The sequence below is a fragment of the Brachyistius frenatus genome, unplaced genomic scaffold (genome assembly GCF_029030835.1).
Source record: "Brachyistius frenatus isolate BFR_SWC_R1_liver_20210118 unplaced genomic scaffold, ASM2903083v1 Contig_30, whole genome shotgun sequence".
In the NCBI taxonomy this organism is placed as follows: domain Eukaryota; kingdom Metazoa; phylum Chordata; class Actinopteri; family Embiotocidae; genus Brachyistius; species Brachyistius frenatus.
Window position 1 is genome coordinate 3,676,232 of NW_027210629.1, and position 20,343 is coordinate 3,696,574.

At 40.5% G+C, this 20,343-nt stretch overlaps 1 protein-coding gene across 2 annotated transcripts in view; it reads right to left on the bottom strand.

Moving 5' to 3' along the window:
* Positions 1 to 4,223: 4,223 nt before the first annotated feature.
* Positions 4,224 to 20,343, bottom strand: part of efna5b (ephrin-A5b) — a 99,667-nt gene continuing 83,547 nt past the window's right edge. The window contains exons 3-5 of one of the 2 annotated variants that reach the window (XM_069699591.1): positions 11,220 to 11,285; positions 10,760 to 10,840; positions 4,224 to 8,840 (exon numbers count right to left, since the gene is read on the bottom strand). In XM_069699591.1, the coding sequence (XP_069555692.1) occupies positions 8,716 to 8,840; positions 10,760 to 10,840; positions 11,220 to 11,285 (272 nt within the window). In that variant the 3' untranslated portion in view covers positions 4,224 to 8,715. The remainder of the gene's footprint in view (positions 8,841 to 10,759; positions 10,841 to 11,219; positions 11,286 to 20,343) is intronic. The other variant, XM_069699592.1, reaches the window with a different exon arrangement.

Sequence of the window (20,343 nt, forward strand, 5' to 3'; positions counted from 1 at the left end):
TAAATTAAGAATCAGATTGAAGTTACGACAAGCTTTATGAATAATGCAGACTGCGTTTATTTCCCGGGAACTCAACTATAAAACGTAGTCCTCTTGCCAAGTCTCCCCACTCTCAGTACTCTCTACATTTCATCGAAACCTGTAATGATGGATGACATTTTAAAATAAACTAATTAAATCCGAAAAGTAAAATGAATTGTGACAATATTTCATCCCATCAACATCATAATGGCGTAAGTGTCAGACTATTTCTAGCCATCAAAAAATTAAAAGCATAAATCAAAGATTATGGAGGCAAAAAAAAAAAGAGGGACTGGGTCTGAAAGTTATTGTTTTAACAGGATGACAAAATCATTAGAATCTAATTTATGACCCAGGGGCAAAGACTTCTATGATCTAGTGTTGACATGTCAGTGTAATATCCCTGTCACTTTTGCCTCATTCATTCAATGGGCACAGGCAGGAAATACTCTCGTTTCAATGGCATACTCACTGAGTGGAAGGAGCTGCTCAGGCGACGACAAAGGTCCTCTCCCCTTTGGCAAAGCTTGTGAATTTGGATTCTCAAATTCCACGTCAGTACCCCACAAATATCACAGATCCATTCTGTATGAGCGGAAGGAGATAGACGAGAAGGATATAAATCTGACATCTGATTTCTGCATGTCATATCAGCGGAGATAATTAAATTCTGCAATCGTGAAAATAACAACATAATAATAACCAAACTTGTCCACTAAAGTTTATTTACCAGTTCTTCTGAACAGAAAAAATAAGCAATACCAGCACCACCAATGGAAAAACAACCCTCTGATCAACACTTTATATAGAAAAATCAACACTTCCTGACAGTTGAATATGTGTCATGCCAGATTTTATTGAAACCATTTGACACTTGACAAGCTAATTTGTTTTCTTTGTAACAAGTTTTGTGTATTGGTTTGTTTCATAGCGACCGAGCCACCCACTGTTCATGGTCTAGCCAGCGTTCTATTAGTTTCACTGTTCAAACTGGGCTGCATTAATTTTTCACAGCTCCATGTGAAATTAGCTGTCACTTCAAATGAGGAAATCTTTATTTCTGCATGTGTGAATGCTTAGCGTAACACATCAGACATGGTGTGAAACCCTGTGTGGAAACCTGCTGTTTTCATAGCTCTACATATTATTTGACTGCCCACACACAACGCTGAAAACAATAACAGTTTCCTTCCTTTTTGTCTCGATTTGAAAAAGAGACGACAATATAAGACATACAAGCTTGATCCATAAAACACACAGTTGCTCAAACATGTGATCCTCAGTCATCACCTTCCACCAACACCTCTTTCAATCTGTTCTATCTGCCCTGAAGTTGCCATTTTGTAGTGGCATCATATCTTCCCATAATCCTCCTCTGGATTGGCTGCAGCCCCTCATCTCTCAGCCCTGAAGGTCAACATGCGAGAGGCATAAATAAAAGAAAATGACTTGCGTGGAACACAGTGCAGTGAGTGCAGTGAGTGCAGCGAGTGCAGTGAGTGCAGTGACCTCCACCTGAGCTGAGGACCTATGCTGGATCTATAGAGAGACACGCAGAGTGAGCACCTTTATGGGAGACAATTTCCCTAAACATCTCCGCAACAAAAGCCTTTTACCTCATTGTTTGCAGGGATACTCAGTGTCAAAGCAAGATGGCAGCATAGGAAGATCACTGGGAATACACAGATTACACAGAATATTTTGTCATGTACTGGCTACAACCAACTGTTACAATTACAGCATAATGAATTAGCAATATCCGGACATAGGCCACATATATATATATTGAAAAGGCCTGTTTTACAGAAAGCTGCTATAGTATTTAGATATTTCCTATATCTCTCTACCGGCACCTGCTAGTAATTCTCTTCTACCACCAGAAGGTGGAGTTAATGCACCTGAAAGCTGTTTCCCAACCATGATTAAGCATCAAAAGAAGGAGAAGAAGAATGTGTTACTACCAGGTATCTGAACATTTTTAGGTGCTGTGAAATTAGATCCTCCACTTTAAATAGGAGAAACATGCAAAGGCTACTAAAGCCCCCAAATAGTTCGGTGTGAAACTAATTAAATAAATTAAACCAAAGTGACGTGCAGGGAAAACTCTAGATCTAGCATATCATAAGTTTGTGAGATCAGAGCATCAGGCAGACGTCCCAGCCACAGATCAACAATGAATGACTGACTTTGTCACCAGATGAAGTTTCTATTTTTCAAATCAAATCAAATAGTTCCCAGTGAATATCAACAAGTGTTTTTGCTTAAAATGATAATCCCTAGAACTGACTCTCAAAGTGCAATGAAAGAAACTAAGAGATTGTATTTTGATGGGTATTGATCAAACCCAGCTGAAACACGTTGCACCTTGCTTTGACAGAGACAGTGTTTCAAATAATTCTGTTTTGTGCATTTCTAATCAATCTGCTGGAAAACTAATGTATTGTTCAAAGATTAAAAACAAAACAAACAAAAAAAATCGCATTAATTTTCATTTTGTTTGTCCGTTATTATTTATATTCTTCTTTCTGAAATTATTAATAAAACATGTCTAAGCTGTCATAAATCGTTACTCCTGACCTTGAATTGTATTCTAACTTTCTAACCCAGTAACATTATGACATTCCACAGTGTGACTGAGCCTCTAAAATGTATTCAGCTTATCAGTTATTTCTGGCACAAGCAGCCACCCCCCCCAACTCCTTCTCAATAAATATGGGGTTGACTAAGTTGATATGCCTTAGAGGCGTTTTAAATATTCCCCCAAAAATATCTATTCATAAAGCGGGGCAACGTAATTGGGTGATTTATGACCTTTTCACACCACTGAAGCGATTAACTGAAGACATCATTCAGAGCTGTCAGTCAAACTGATTGTTCACATGGAAACGAAACACCATGCAGCCAATAAGTGAGCCAGCTGACTTGAGATTGATGCCTTCAGAAGCCTTTTACTAAAGTGGCCTCTTCAGGGCTGCCATTCGAGCTGTTATTGTGTTAAGATAAAACTTCTTCTATCAGAAAGCCACACTGGCAGAAAAGGAGAAATAGAATCAAAAGCGTAGGTAAATCTTGCATTTGTGTTGCCATCTCGAGGGTGACATGGTTTCAGTTGAACGGCATCTCATCCCGGTGCTCACCCCTCGCTCACTCCTGGTCACAGACCCTGACTATATTCATGTCCTTAATGGTACATCTGGGACACATCTTCACATAAAGCTATCATTATCCCAGATTTAATGATCAGACGCAGTGATTTGTCTTTATTGGTCTACCAAGACACACACACACCTGCATCTCCAGAGCCTTCTTTAGTATTAACACCAGGAAGAACGACTTGACACTAATTGGCTCATCATGTCAAGTGTGATCATGCATAAAGAATTTTTTTTTCTTCTGACGCGTTCAAAAAAAAAGTACTGGCTTTGGAAAAAGATGAAATTGGATAGAAATGTATCCTGGATGAGATTTCATGTCTTTTGCATCAATATGTTTTATTCCATCTTTCGGAGCGTTGTCTGCTTAATCCTCACTGTAAACCACAATAGGGCTGAAAAATCCTTTAATACTGGCAGCATCAATGTTCTCCAAGAATCTAAGCTTTCTTTATTTTATCGAATTATCTTTTAAATCCAACTATTTATGTTTACCTCCTGTATAAAGACTAGTCTTTTTTGTGTGTAAAGTCAGATTTCACTGATCTTCATAACATTGCCGGATTCGAGTTGCCTTATCAGGAGGCCTCTCACCCCCCTTTGGTCCTAAGGGCTTGCTGACTCTCAGTCTAATTACCAGAGATAATGGAAGGTGAAGCTAAATGGCGCTGATGGGGTCCAGCAGAAGGTTATTAGGTGTCCTCATTAGTGCCCGACTGAAGTGAAAGGAGGTTTAAGGTCTTATTCTGATCCTGATGGATAGTGTTCCTCTCAGTCGGACTTTAGGGGGTGTGATTTCACAGCGTAGACAGCTAGTCAGAGGCACAGATAGGGAGAAACCTAAAGAGAGAAGAGTGCGAATGTGCGTGTGTTTGTGTGTTACTTTCTGTGTCAGTTACAGGAGGAACGTTTAATGCAGTGAACATTCCTAATGCAGTGACACATTTGACAGTGCTTCTGGTTACAAGACTAAACTCGACGATCACAATACTGCACTTTTATACATTTTTAAAAGGGTTTAAAAGAGGAGGAAAAACTGTAGAACAAACATCAAAGCAATGTATTTCTGTTTTATTGTATTACTCATAGTTGCTCAGACACGTGTATATACAAATACAGATCATTTTTTTTGTCAAATTTTCTTGTCGTTTATATACTGTAAAAGAGCAGGTTGGAAACATTCCCCACTGATGGCAAAGTGGGAGCGGGGTTCAAAGGTGAAGGAGGAAGGACAGCAGGTAGTGTGGTAGGGGTTATACAAGCACAAGAAGAATGAGACGGGACATAAAATGAACAAGTGGCTCATCACCAAGAGGGGAGCTGAGAGGCTTTGCCCCATACGCACAGAACCTGGATCGATGATAGGCTTTACCCCCGCTAACAATCCAGTTCAGGATTTGGTGGAAGGGGGTGCACTAATCCTTGAGCTGTGCCCAGGACCGACGTCTACCGTAGTGACAAGTGATTTAGGGTTGTTAAAAAGGGAGAGAAAGTGAAGGGCCCTGTTGTAGTCTCTTCGACGCCAGCAGCTGTTCCGTGTAAAAGCACAATGGCAGAAAGCGTCTTGTACACAGACGGGGCTGCCACGGCAGAGGCTGAAGGGCTAAGGCATGGGAAACACTCTTCGCTGCCAAAGAGGGTTGCCGCTTCCCATTCACTGCAGCAACAGCAAATGAGACACACACTCAAACTTATAGGTCTCACACATTTTTTTTTTTTTCACACTGAAAAACGTCCAGACCGATGTATACACTCCCAAAACCTCCTCTTGGGAGAGCAGAGAGGATGAATAGTCAGAGCAGACAGACTGTAGCTACATGGGATGAATTCAGTGGATGGAGAGAGTCATTCTTAGGAAAAAAAACAACAACTAAAAGTTGCTTTTGAACTACAAAAGGACCGACCCTGCCTCTCCCCCCCTCCCACTGCAACTTTACAACAATGGTTTGTGTTATGTACATTTGTCACCTGTAACTACACAGTTTAATGACATCACTCAAATGGGGATGCAAAAACACACATGAAAGTGATCAGAAAATCTAATACAGCTTAAAGAAAATAACAGCAAAAGAAAACCTTTTTTTTTTTTTTTACTTTTTTTTTTTTTTACATGTTATAAAGTTCATGCGCATGCCACATAGTGAAACTGGTGAGATCCTTCCAATAAAAAAGCCAACGGTCCACTCATGGCTGATCTTTGAGCTGACCAACATGCTCTCAAACACTGAAGGCAAAACAAGTACAAATAGGCCATCCATTGAATCCCAAGTGTTTCTTTCCAAGGCGGGACCAGGACCGTGTGTGAAGAGATGGTGAAGGTTGGTGACTGGTTTGAAAGATGTTGGCTTATGTCAAGCCTTCTGTACATGGACACGTGTACAGCTCCCACACGTTTCCCCTTCATATTAGCTCAAAGTTTCAGTAGGCATTGAAGATCAAAGCACACAATGCATTGTTTGAGGACAGTACACACTCCGCAAAACCCAGAGATAATACGGTATTTTTTTTTTTTTTTTTTTTTTTAGAAAAGACATAAGAACCAAATTAATACTTTAATATCAAACACTATTTACATCAAGAAGTTTTCCTAATAATAATAGTCATAATCATCATCATCATAACAATAATAATAATTATACAGTTTTAACAATGATGTATCTCATTTTTTTTCTTTTGTCCTCCAGAAAGGTACAAAACAGATACTAACCTAACACTACATGTTTTATGATTGACTACCTCAGGATACACAGTATCCAGTATATAAGTTGATCCTCATTTCCCAGGTTAAGGTGTGTACGGAATAAATCATGGTGATGATAGCAATAAGGACAAATAGTATTGGTAACTATAAGAGAGTACAATTGAAGCTGGTTTCTGATAAAAGTCTAGTGTTAAGCTGCTGACAAGTGTCCATTTTGAATCTTCCGCGGTGCTGATTTCCTGTGGTGTTATCCTGAAAATTAGTACCTCATTAAATGGCCTCGTCTCCTATTGCCCCCTCATAGCTGAGCTGCTATTCCGCTGTAATAGCATTGTTACCTTAACGCAAAAAAACAAATGGCAAAAGGGAAAGGCAGTCTTTCTTGAGAAAAAAAAAATTAAACAGACAAAAAGGCAGCCACAAAAAAGAAAACGAAGCAAAAACAAAACAGTGCATGCCTTCTGAGACTGAATAGTGCTGGACATTGTGTTTGACATTAAATCAAGTGTTTGTTCTTTTTCCAGTAGTGCTGCATGGTTTTGTCTAGATTTGTTTTGTTAGGCACTGTAGTCACACTACCTTTGGCTACCTCCCATGGCTTTCTATCTCTGTGTGTGTGTGTCTCTCCCTTTAATTCGTTCTGTCTCCTTCACTCACCAATTCTCTCAAACTGCAAGGTCATTGGTGCTTTAAAACCCCCCACGATGGAACTCTACACCCCCCTCCCGAGACCCCCCAAGCCTTCCTCCATCTATTTTTAATACCAGAAATAACTCCCCTTGCCACAACATGGGGTCCACATGCCTGTCATTTTGAACCTCATTAAAGAGTCACTTAAACCAGTAACATTAGGAGCTGAAGGTGGACATGCTCCTGTTCTTGCTCTATTTCTCTCTTAGTATCTGTCTTTTCAAACCAAATTGGTGCCCCCTTTCTCATCCAACAACTCGACTCTGAAAGGAAGTCGGTTTTTAGCAGAGTTAGGTTTTCTGTGTTTTTGTGTGTCTTTTAAAGCAAAGAAACAACTCTGTCTGAAAAAAAAGACATAAAAGCTTTTGTTTTGCTTTCTCACCATGTGCATCTGTGGGAGTAGAGGGAAGCTGAATATCGTTATTGCACAGTGACTTCTTTTGAATTTAAGTGCTAATATAAACCTGGTAAATAGAGCTGTGCATCGCCTTGGATTTAATGGATACATTTTGTCTTTGCAGTGTGATTTCCACTAATTGGGGCTATGCATCAGTCCTGCAAATGCTGTACTTACTGCTGCAACAAACTGATGTGAGAAGCCTCCAGCTAACTCTATTATGAGGGAAAACTATGGTTATATTTAAGGGACAAACATGCGAGAAAAAGTTTGACACTGTGCATTGAAGCATCTTTTCAAACACTTTCCAATGTCCTGTCATTTTTCTCATTCGGGTGAATCTAAAACAGCACAAAAATGCTAAGTTTATTGTTACAGACAATGTTTGATGACTCCACTGTCATAGTAAAATAACTTGATTGTTGAAGTCCAATTTAGCCGTGAATATTTTTTTAAATAATCATTTTAACAATCAATAGTAAAGGGGAAAAAAAGTCTGTGGATGCAAATGTTTATGGGAGTGTTAATATTGACTAAAACTCAAATGGAACAGAGAGAACAATTGCTGCCCAGCTCAGTAAACATTGCACAAAATGTCTGTGACTGTTGCCGTGAAATTGTGTGATCAACTTTCAAAAGATATTGATCCTCAATCTCAACAGCAGTCCCTGAAGTGTCTGGAGAGAAAGTTTCAATTTGGTCGTTTTGTGAGTTGGAGGGAACCAAATGCTTTGAGAGGGGTTTTCTTGAGCGACATAAAGGAGTTACCTACTGGTTCTATCGGTTTTACCATCGCTGACGACAGTTCTAAGTATCTTATCCGCCTTTATATACACTTCATACTCAAAAGAAAATTGGCCACTATCTCTAAACCAGGACAGTCTGAAGATCAGCAGGCTAAGGTGCATGCCATGTAAGTGTTTCTCAGTGCTGTGTTTTCTAGTCTGACCTTTGCTTAAAACCATCACTCCTCTTTTCTTACATCTTTATCTTTCAGCTTTGTACTAGACTTACCAGGAAAATGGAGGCGCAAAAATGTGCTTCCCACCACCCAACAGAACTTGATCAAAACATTTTCTGAAAGGCTTCTTGAAAGGTCTCGGGGCAACTATCTACTTGTGTATGTACAGTCATAACTAAGACCTAGAATCTTCACTTTCCTACTGTGTGAAACTGCTACTGTGTACAACTTTGTATAAACTCTACAGCTATTGATTGTGAGTGTAGAGGCATTTTCTTGTTTGACTCTGCAATGCTGTAATGCTGTCACTGTGTATGTGCTCTATATGTGTGTGTGTGTGTGTGTGTGTGTGTGTGTGTGTGTGTGTGTGTGTGTGTGTGTGTGTGTGTGTGTGTGTGTGTGTGTGTGTGTGTGTGTGTGTGTGTGTGTGTGTGTGTATGTGTTAAGGGGGGTAATATCAGTGCTGCAATGACATAAACGTAATGTAAAGGGATGTCAAAAGTCACGGGAAAATAAGAATCACTAAGTGTCAAAAAACGGGATTTGGCATCTTAGTTGAAGGTTTAAGAGGGGGAACTGTCTCTCCCACTTGTAACATCAACTTTGTTCACTCACAGACGGAGAAAGACCACTTAAATATTTTTTTCTGAAAAAAATAGAGGGTTCCTTGAGAAGCCTGCTCTTATGCCCAATCAAGCAAAACGCCATTCACCCAAATCCCACCCCTACCCTGCAGCCACGGGCAGATTCAGGCCACGCTAGGTGTAAATGACCTCCAGGACAGAGGGAGGCGCTATAAAGTGGAGAGTGCTGCAAGGCAGACCAGCAACGATGCCAGAAGTGGACTGGTTTTCTGAAGATGTGGCGCAGCATTTGTTTCACTTCGGGAAGGCTCAGCCGGATCATGGCTGGTATCATCTAAAGGATCAACAAAAAAAAAATAGTGAGTTTATGTTATAGCCTGTTTTTTTAAACATTGCATCACAGACAAAAGATAACACGCAATACATCTTTTCTCAAATGCTTACATTTGTGCTGAGATCTACAAAGTGTAACCTGACAATATATCTTATTTACTTACAGTACTATTTACTAATTGGTGCATAGCTAAGATTTTGGGGTTCATGTCTTAAAGTCTGAGTTGCCATATGAACTTCAGTTGCTATATAATGTTTCTACTCTCATTGTTAGAAACATTTTGAATTCATCTCCCAGGTGAGCTGCCTCCTGTGTCTGTCTGGCAGTGGCATCAGTATCTGTGAGCAGCCATGTGCCCGCTGCACCATGGGAAAGTAGCTGAACCATGCACAGCAAAGGACAGATAGACAGAACAGAGGACCGGACAGTTAAATAACTATATGAACGTACGTGTGAGTGTGAGTGTGTGTGTGTGTGTGTGTGGGGGGGGGGGCAGTGGAGGGACAGGGCAACAGCAGATGACGGATGAATGTTTTAATTTTCCTCCTTTGGAGTGCATAATAGTGGATGGAGCCAAAAGACGCTTGCAAGATGAGAGACGGCCATTAAAGATGCAGACTGGATAGAAAGGCGGGCAAACTGGCACAAAGAAAATCAGGCAGGAGGAGAGGCAGGTGGGCATTAAAAATGTCCTAGGATCGGGCCTTGCTGAATCCTTGTGTGTGTGTGTGTGTGTGTGTGTGTGTGTGTGTGTGTGTGTGTGTGTGTGTGTGTGTGTGTGTGTGTGTGTGTGTGTGTGTGTGTGTGTGTGTGTGTGTGTGTGTGTGTGTGTGTGCCCCATTTAAGTGGTAGTTTATCATAATTTCTTATCCTCACAGTGAACTGATAAAGCAATATTCTTCCAGTTTCAAAACGTAATAGATCTTTTCAAATTCATAACATCTATAAAATGTTTTTGAATATTAATAACGTATGTCATATTCACTATATTTAATAGTTTGTTTTATCTGTTCATGGTGGGGCAGTCTTTGTGTAGTTTCAGACCTCAGGGTGAGCCGGTGCTGGGAAGGAGATGGCAGCATGTGGGTTATGTAAAGAGTTTTAATTGAGCGAGTGGGTTAGCCTCATATATGAAGACGTAGAAATGCTGTGCGTCCAGAGTACATAAGATAATTAATGCTGGGCTACAGAGCAACTTAGAGAGCAGGAAAACAGATTCTAAAAACATGCCAAGTGTATTGTGTGACGGTATGGTATAGCTATGTGCATGCAATGATTTTTGTGTTTTAAAATGACCATTTTAATTTACACCTGCGATGCAGAATTTTTTTTCTCCCCATTTTGCCAGCGAGAGTGATTAAAAAAACACTGTTGTGCTTACATGATAGCCTCCACGGTAGCCTATTCTGTTGCTACTGTTGTGGTTATACAACGGTGGATGAATTAAATACTGTAAAAGGCGTCAAAACCTCCACAAAATGACTCAATTGACGATAAGAATTTGATCCTGATTTGTTATATGTAGAAGTCCAGCGCTATGGGTTTTAACAGTGAAGTGACTGATTTAATGGGCAGAATCATTTTAAAGACTATGATTGTATGAAGCACAACAGACAGCTGGAAATGATCGTTTGTATATACACCCACGCACGTATATACCGGCATGTATCAACAGTCAATATACAGTAAGCCCACAGTGTGATTACATAAACAGCGATTTAAACATGTAAGCGGCAGCAGGAACATGACACGACTTTGGCAATCTGGAGAAGGATCAGTTGAAGAGAAGCATTGCCAGAGATGTGGACGGACAGATCAGCTTCCAGACAAGCAGCAAAAAAGGAAACAAGCAGAGAACAAGAGACACATATACAGATGTCATACTGAAGAGGATCAAATAAGCAGGAAGCCATACTAACCTCGTGGTTCTAATGTATTGTCTACTTTGTCGTTTACATCAAAAACGCGGTCATGTACGCCTATAGTTTTCACACAGCTGTCTATAACAGAAAATAGGGAGAATGAGAAATCATTAGACGTATGTGCCAAATAGGTTAGTGACATTTGTAGTCCCACCCCACCCCTCTCAGCCCTCAAATTAAACATCCCAAGCAACAAAGCTCATGGCAACTTTCAGATAACTTCATTAAATGTGAATGGCTATCATCTTTTTTTTTAATGTTTCCAAAAACAAACATTTTCTTAGCAAGTAAAGCATTTCTGTGATAAATGAAGGGGATATGTTGGACAGTGAGCAAAAAGGCAATTCAGGGTAGTGAGGTAACCAGAGAAGTAGACATAAATTGTTTTGATTTTCAGTCCAATTGTGGACTTCAGCAAGCTCCATTACAAAGCCTTGTGTTGCATGCAAACACTTACTTGATGGTCGGACGAAAACTTTGAGCTTCAGGCATGTTTTCCTCCCATTCTCAGCAATGGTGGAGGCTGAAAAAAAACGGGATAGACACAGGTAAAGATGGTGTTCATTTCATACTACGTAGTATCGCATATGCATTAAACAATAAAACATTTCCAGTGTAGTTTCCAACTGTGTTTTTCCTTCAGATCTGTGAATTTGATTTCTAATGTTTTTCATTCCTGTAGATAACAGTTAAACCTGAGGTAATTTATCAGGAGAAATATAAAAACTTTCAGACAGTTAATGTTGACTCATAAGTGGATTTTGTAGGGTTAGTCATGGTTCTTGTGGAATTATAGCTTGGAAGTATTTACAGATGTGCTAGAGAAACCTCTTGAGGGAAAACAGTTTAATTGTACTATTTTAGATTCTACAACTGGCAGTATATCCTCATAAGGATCAAGGAATTTGCATTTCCATTTTGACTTCTTTGAAAACAATTGGGAGATGAAACATTGTGCGACTGCTTTATATGTATAGTTTTTATGTATTTTTCCTCCTGTCACTCTTCAAGCGACACTAAGGTTCACACACCGAGGATATGTGCTGCATGTGTGGATGGTTTGTGGTTGCTGTCAGGAAATGGATCCCTTCCTGTCAGACCCATGGGGTGTGAATCTCCGAGCGTTAGCTACCCTATTGGTTGTATCATGTCCCCTAAAAATATCCCATCTGGCGAGCGTGTGTGCGAGAGTGTGTGCGAGAGTGCGAGAGAGTGCGAGAGAGAGTGTGTGTGTGTGTGTGTGTGTGTGTGTGTGTGTGTGTGTGTGTGTGTGTGTGTGTGTGTGTGTGTGTGTGTGTGTGTGTGTGTGTGTGTGTGTGTGTGTGTGTGTGTGTGTGTGTGGTTGACCACTAATGGTGTTGTGGTGAGGCACCAGGTGCTGTCTCCTGTAGACAGGGATAGGGGTCAAACACATGTCAGTTGGAGCGCGGTGGGTGAATACTGCGTGCATCCATCATCGTAGGAGAATGTACAGTAGTTTAAAAATATATGTTGTTATCTTTGGTCAGGACCTCATATTAAAGAGAGAATAGTGTGATACAACAATGCTATTTAGTAGTTTTCATTTCTATCATCTCCTTCGGCTCCAGAGAGAAAAGTGTCCACTGAACTGTCTTTTGGTCATCATTTTCTGTTTTCTGTGGATCAGTCTGATGCAGTGAAGCCAGGCTTTTCCAAAGGCTGCCATTTTAAGATCTGTCAACTCTTCTCTGGTGAAGCTTTACCGAAACCCTCCCTTACCTTCCCTCTCCCCCTGCTTGTATCACACTCTCTTCTCGTCTGTCAGCGCAGCAGTATTCATTCTTCAAAGCTCAAATGACTTGCCTTCATCATATTTACAGCACATAGACCTACGAATGCATGCACATACTGTACACCTGCTTGCAAAACGCAGTCTGTCCCTCTGCATCCACTTAAATAACACTATTTGAATTTCTCTCCATTTGCAGAATGTCTCACATTACAGTCCGAGCATCCATTGTTTCTGAGGCAGTGGAAAAAAGTGCGAACAGTCTCTGTAGCCAGGGAATCTCTTAATACTAACAAACAACTCTGGAAAACGGTCAGGAGAGAGGGAGATCTATTCTTGCATTTTGTATACCACTACTCCTTTGCCTTGAGATCCAGATGCCAGTTTCTTATCAAATCAGAAACATTACTCTTCTGCCTTCTGTGCAGCTCATCAAGCTCTCTTGCCTCTTGACCTCACTGTTAGCATTTAGATTTTGTCACTTCATCAGCTGTTATCCGTTTCTTCATCATGTGTCACCGACTTGACTTGAGATCAGATGCTATTTTTCACAGCTCAGTTCATCTTCAGCAGATGCAGAGAGAAGAAAGTGAAGTGAAGAGACAGAGAGAGAGGGCCTTATTATTTCGCTGTGGAGGCAGCCGATGACACGCTAATGAACCTTGGCCACCGTCGCTCACCCACTCGGTCACATACACACCAGTACCCACACAATTTATGTCAGTCTTCGTATTGCTTCATTTCTTTATGCTTCCATTTTCAATGCACGGCCAACCACATTCTCACACTCTCTCTCTCACACACACAGACGCACATACACAGGCGCAGACACACCATCTCCAGATGTTTTATCTTCATCACTGCTGTGGGCAGAGCTGAGTCACAGCCATCGACACCAGCCACTTAGTAAAGGCAGCTGATCATGAGAGAAGTATGGCCCTGATGAAAATGGCAAAGAGCATATGGGAGTCTCTGACATGCTGACAGTTTGTGAAGGTGTTGTGATGTTTATAGACTTGGCTACAACATGCTACCTTCCTCCTACACAAGAGAAAGTCATGAGCACATGTAGTCAGAGGTAGTCAGAGTAGATTTCACCAATTATACTTTGGATATTTACTTTAGTCATATTTTTTTTTTTTTTTTTTCTGTTTTGCAGCAAATACAATGTAAATATTCTAGCATCTATGCCTGGACAAGCCTTTTTTTTTTTTTTTTTTTACGTCTGCTCATGTAAGAAATGTAAACAAGTCCACTGTGTTCATTAGCTGGAGACAACTAAGGTTTTTTTCTGTACATTATTGTCTCCAAAGTACAGATTAAGCTTTGGCTATGCAGTCCTTTGTTGGTAGCAACTCTTCATACTCTGTTTGATGAGGATTCCTCCACCCCGGGCCCAAACTGTCCACACCAGCGCCTGTTTATTTTGGATTAACAAGCTACTGAGGGCCTAGTTTATTGTTCTTGTAGGCCATAACATCAACACCTGCTATTCTGGTTCCCTTTCAGGCCCACAACCTTAACCATCAATCCATCCAGCCTGAGCATGTGGTTGCTTTGAAGGACAGAGGCCCTGAAAAGATGTCCCAAGATGGGATGAGTGGTGATGAGAGGGTGATGGGGGGTAAGGTCAGGTTACTCCTCCGTGTCCCCTGGCTGGTGATGGCCGGTTCCCTCAGTGCACTGTATTATGCATTAGCATTAAGGCAAATGGAATGAAGCAGAATCCAATTACTGAAGAACAAACAGGTGGGCTCAGTGCAGCTTAGGCGCAGCATTGTTTCAATCACAGCCCAAGCCAAGCTTTATTGCAACTGCAATGTTATCGGGAAAACACTTTTCCTTTGCTTTTCAATGGAAGATTCTCAATCCAGACATGAGGACATAAAACCAAATGTCCTGAACGGAAGCTGAAAGCAAATTTTAATTCGGCTAAACACATTGCATAACATGAGGGTGGCATATTGATATTTTATCCATCATTTCGGAGGTGTAATCGTGCAGCTGTAAAAGGATCCTGCAGAGTGAAATTATGTTTGTTGTTTTTTTGTAATTTAATCTGGTATCGTCTAGAGTTTTTCATACTCACTGTGTCAGTGTCAACCCAACCACAAGGCTTAATGCAGTACGGTAGATTAGCAAGCAGTCTAGCACAAATGGCTTTCTTGACACGACAGATTCTCGTTTGTAGTGCCTAACTACATTTATGTTAAATAATTCATCGAGCCTACGTATTCCTGATATCTACCAATCTTAAACAAACTGTGACAACAAACTGTCAGCATTTTACATTTAAGTATTTTAGTGTAAAGCATCCCTTCAGTTTCTTAAATAAAGCCCTGACACGTGAACATGTAACATTAATAGCATTGTGTTAGCATGCCTGTAGTCTGCGTCAGGTCTCCAGCTGGCTTCAATAATGGTGCTCTAATCCTTAGATCCCTGCTTATTTGTTAGATAGGATGGGTTAAACTGAATACCAATGTAATGTTGTGTCCAGCACTGACAATTTCTAGTTACCCTATTCTGCCAGCTCACTGAAAAACAGCCCGCTGACCATGTCATTCAGTCACTGGGATTACTCGTGGATTACAACAAACGAACTTAGCTAGACTTTAGGCTTAGGAGTCTGAGTTTACATAAAACTGTGTCCAAAAGGGAGAGCACACTTAGAGAAAAATTTAAACACAACAATACTTTATGCCATCTTCGACACACGTTTCCATTTAGACAATATGCAGCCAAAAGGATTTTTTTTTTTCTATTCCATGGACAGAAATCCCTGCTGGGATCTATTAACTTTCAATCAAAGGAGGACAATGTTGAACTAAACACGCAGAAGGAAACCTTGAAATCGAAAGACTTGGGTCGTTTTTCAGACAGAGAGAGAGAGAGAGACTATTCTTATGAACCCTCTGATAAGCAATATGAACTGCTCCACCATCAAGTATAGTAGGTGAATGAACCAAAAAAGATTTTTAATTCACACACACACACACACACACACACACACACACACACACACACACACACACACACACACACACACACACACACACACACACACACACACACACACACACACACACACACACACACACACACACAATGAAATGCATATGCAATACAATTTTGCATATACGCTGATATACACAAAATGATTAGCCGTCCTTCAAAAAAATGCCTTCTCACATTCAACAACTCACACAACAGCACCTTTTTTTTAACTTAAGAGTGAAAAAATATTTGATAAAAACATTGGAAACTGCACACAGTACCAGCAGAGATAATGTGCATGTGTGTTTGCCTTACTACAAAAAAATGTGTGTGTGTGTGTGTGTGTGTGTGTGTGTGTGTGTGTGTGTGTGTGTGTGTGTGTGTGTGTGTGTGTGTGTGTGTGTGTGTGTGTGTGTGTGTGTGTGTGTGTGTGTGTGTGTGTGTGTGTGTGCAAGAAGATGGAAGAGACTATCGACTGAAGAGGCCCATTAACCAGATGCTACTACAGCGAACACACAATAGGAGGGAATGAGGGAGCTGGGAGGAGCAGTCAAAGAAGAGAACTTGGATTCAGCCATCAGAAGCCACATAAACTCTTCCCCCTGGTGATTGCTGGCCTTTTGCTCCTTCCTTGTGTCTCTCAGTCTTTGACAAAAGTAAGCCCAACTCTTTCTTTATGCCACTTGCACAGAAGTGACAAGGTCACAAGCAGTGAGTATCAGTAATGCCTAATTATACATTGCACTTGTTTCCTTGTATTGTGATTATTGATACATGAGTGCAGATACAATTATTTCCTTTCACTATTATGTCAAATTACATCCAGCTTACTAATTTTGTGAAAAACCACATAATGATGCTCGAACAAATGACTCTGTGATTGAAAGTCTGAGAACCCTTCAATTTCCTCTACTGACTCATGTCCTCACACTCAAATCACAACAAACGTGCCGATTTATTAATCTAAGGGGGACTTCAGCAGTTTAAGGAAGCCACAGCATAATAAATAACCGCACATAATAAGGTTTCATTACTGCACTTAATGTATCACATACAATCGTAATATTATTATTAGTATGGCCTAAGTATCCTCCCAGTAAATAAATGAGAAAAACTGTGTGTGTATTGCAACAGAGGAAAGGTGAAAAAGAACAAATAAATGAACAATAGCCAATTTAACATAATGACTAATGCAGTGGGTTGATTATATACAGAACTATGCAAAGCTTTTAGGCTCTCCAGATGTTTAGATTTGTATTCATTATGCATTAAAATAAACTATCCGCAGCAGCAACAAGAGCAAGGAGTCCTGCAACAGACACTATGGCCCCCACAGAGCTCCTATCTCAACATGTCTCAAAGTCTGTCTGGGATTACATGGAGAGGCAAAAGCAAATTAGACAGCCTAAATGGAATTAAAGCATCCCCACTTTGCTTTTAGTAAAGGTTTTGCACAGCACTCTACTGTATGTGTTAATGGTTTAATGGCCTAGGAGAAAATTACTTTATGATAGTGAATAAGCTTGTGAAGATGGCTCTTAGATGCACGACTCATTAATAGGCTGAGAACCTTGTGCCCTTTGAATATCTGCCCTCGCTGCCCTACTCCTCTGATCTCTTGGCTTTTTGCAGCCTCTCTGGTTATTGGCAGGCAAAGTGATGACTACATTATTGGCGATCAAACTCAGATAACTTGATTAAAGACTTTTGTCTTTTGCCTTGCCTTCTCTAGGTTGTCAACAAGTGTGCCATTACTTGGCTCATGGGCTATTATTAACAAAGTCTGGCTAGTGGGCTATTGTGCTGGTTAACTGTTTTCAATTTATTTTTCAAATGGGGACTCTTAGACTTCCAATGAGCTTGTCATGGCCAGACCAAACAATGTATTCTTGTGTTATTAGATATCCCAGAAGCCTTTTTTTTTTTCATTACCATTTTCTAATGTGTGTTTGATGTGCATTTAGACATTGGTGACAAAACAGGTGGATAATTTAAGAAATGTATTTCTTAGTCAGGTGTTATGACACCATAAATAACTTCAACTGGTATTACTTGTAGAATAGGTTCTACAAATATTGTGAAGTCTACTAAATGTATAGAAAAAATATTCTTCCAAAAGTTATTCCTTCATTTGGTGTTTAGATGATGGCTCTAAAGAGCACTGTCAAACATGTCGTTCCAAAATCTCTCCTTGGTATTAATTTGGTTTGACTTGACATGTCGTAAATGTTAAACCTGCAGTGCAGAATTTTGTCTCTCCCTTCTGACAGTAAGAGTAATTACTGGAACACTGTCGACACACGCTTACGTCATAGGCTCTGCTGTAGTCAACTCTGTGGCTGCTGTTGTGGCTGTAAAATGGTGGACAAAAATAAAAAGCTTCACAACCCTAGCAAAAGGACTTGTTTCATCATCAGAATTTGATTCATTCGGTCTGATGACATTTGGGAAGTCTAGAAGAACCTGGAAGTCACCCAGTTTGACCAGCACATTTTTCAGGTCTGTCCTCAAAACATGGCCAGCTGATGAGTGTGCGGTGCAAAAGAGACACAGGAAGGACACTTAATTAAAGTGCAATGCCACCAACAGCTGCTAGATGCTCGCTCCAAAAAAAAATCCCCGGCTCTTACTGAATTCAAAAGCATCAACCTCTCTAGAAATACTAAGCCAGTCAATTTCTTTTTTTCAGTGAGTCATTATGGTCTCAGTTGCTAAATATGGGCCCTCTAATAAGTGTGCAGGTGGTCACAGTGGAAATGTTTGCTCCATATATAAGATACCAAGGCATACAAACAGCTTTTCTGTGTGCTGTGTGGCTGTTGATTGACAGGTATTTGGCCTGCAGATCTCCCTGGCTCCTGAATCTGCCCTGTCCTGATCGTTGGTGCTTCTACAGAACACGTAATGATTGTTCTCCAGACATGCAGCTCTACTGTACTTTAGGAGTTATGTTAACAAAACTTGATTGTGATAAGCAGAAATGTGATATGCTGCACTCCTTATTTGGAAGGTCCTGGCTCCAAACAGAAAACATGGTGCTGACCATATGCTACAACTGTAGGCTCCAATACTTGCTCTATGTATCAATTCATCTCTATATTGAGTGTCTATGGCGGGGAGTGCTGTACTAAAATCCAAAGAGAGAGATGAGATGAAAAGGGAAGACAAGCAACAATGTAGTAACCAGGAGAGACACAGGTGGCGGAATGTCTATACATCTAACAGGATTATAATAATGCATTCCAGACAGTGTGCATCTGCGGGCCTATTCTGTATGTCTGTTCATGTTTATGTATGTATAATGTACATGAGTGCGTTTGTATCCGTGCAAATTCTTTTGCAGCTTTCTGTCACATTACTCCGTGTTGTCAGATCATTTCTGCATGCTGATGACAGGGTCGATTTTTCATGTGAATGGATGAAAGGCCTGAATTATGTCCATATGCAGGTTCTCATCCTCGTACCACAAATGGAACAGCACTGGCTCTTTGTCATTATTAGCAACCCTCCTGTAGCACCAACAAAATACAGACTGCATACTCCATCCCCTGCCTCTATTTTATTTGTCCATTAATGCAATTTTCCTGCTGCTGCTGCTGCTGCTGCTGCCTGCTCTATCTCTACCTCTTTCTCCTCTTGGGAGCGGTTTGAAGGAGCATAGTGCATCACAGGATTTATGATCAATCACAAGACAGCGACAGTCCATGTCTTGAAGAATCTGTTTGAGCTTTGTGTGCATGTAGCAGTCCAGTAAAGTTGAAGAAGACCTTATGAGGTCTTGTGAAAAAGCCTTATAAATATAAAAATGTATTTATGGTCAGTCTTCTGTTGCATTTTGCATGTTGGACTAGAGGCATCTGCAGAGTGACTGAAACCTCACTGAATATTTTTCACTTGACAATCTAACAGAATCATCACCATTTGCTCAGTTTTAATGGAAAAGTGTTAATTTGGTACAAGCCACAGACTCTCCTCGGGATTCTGATTCTGTAATATTAACCTTTTTTTCTGTGTCAAACCCAGAAATATATGTCAAATAATTCCAACCACAACACAAAGGTGTGTTTTCTATGAGAAGCAGTGTCAGTCCATGTAGCAAGTCAGACGGCAATTTACCACTGCATGATCATACCAAGTACAGTTTCCTATTTGTCGCACATCTTACATGCTTAAAACCACCATAACTGTGCTCACTCACTCTCTTGCAGTGAGCTGCCACTGATATTGGATTTCTGCCCTTTTCAGATTAAAATCACTCAAATACAAGATTGCGGATTGCATCCATATTAGAAAAACGTGCTCGCGTCAGCATTCTGCGAAATGGGTTTCACTTAAACCAAGAATGCACTGTGAACTCCGACCCGAGAAGTGCTCACAATGTCCTCGCTTATCCCGCCTGTCTTTCATAGAGGCACACACTTCAGGGCTGTCACTCACTCACTATCTGCTAATACTCCGTTTTGCTGAATTGCTTGCATATGTGACCACCATTAGATTACTCCTCTCCCTGCATCTTCCCTGAATCTGTTAGATTTGACATCTTTAATGTATTTCTCTGTTAATTCTATCCCGCTCCTGTCAGTCTGTTTCGGGTTGGCCTGCAGAGAAAACATAGCTGGGTGTTGTCTGCAAAAAGATCAGGCTCCTGACCAACTCTTCTTGTCTTCAATTAGCTGCTTATTAGAAACAAGAGACTGATGCAAACAAACATTAAGAATTATGACCTCTATTTGAGTGAATTTCCCCTGTCCTGCTGGCATTGATTAAGCTGTTTCAGTTATTGAAGCAGATGACAGCAGAGCCCTGTCTCCTCTCTCTAATTCTATCAGAGACG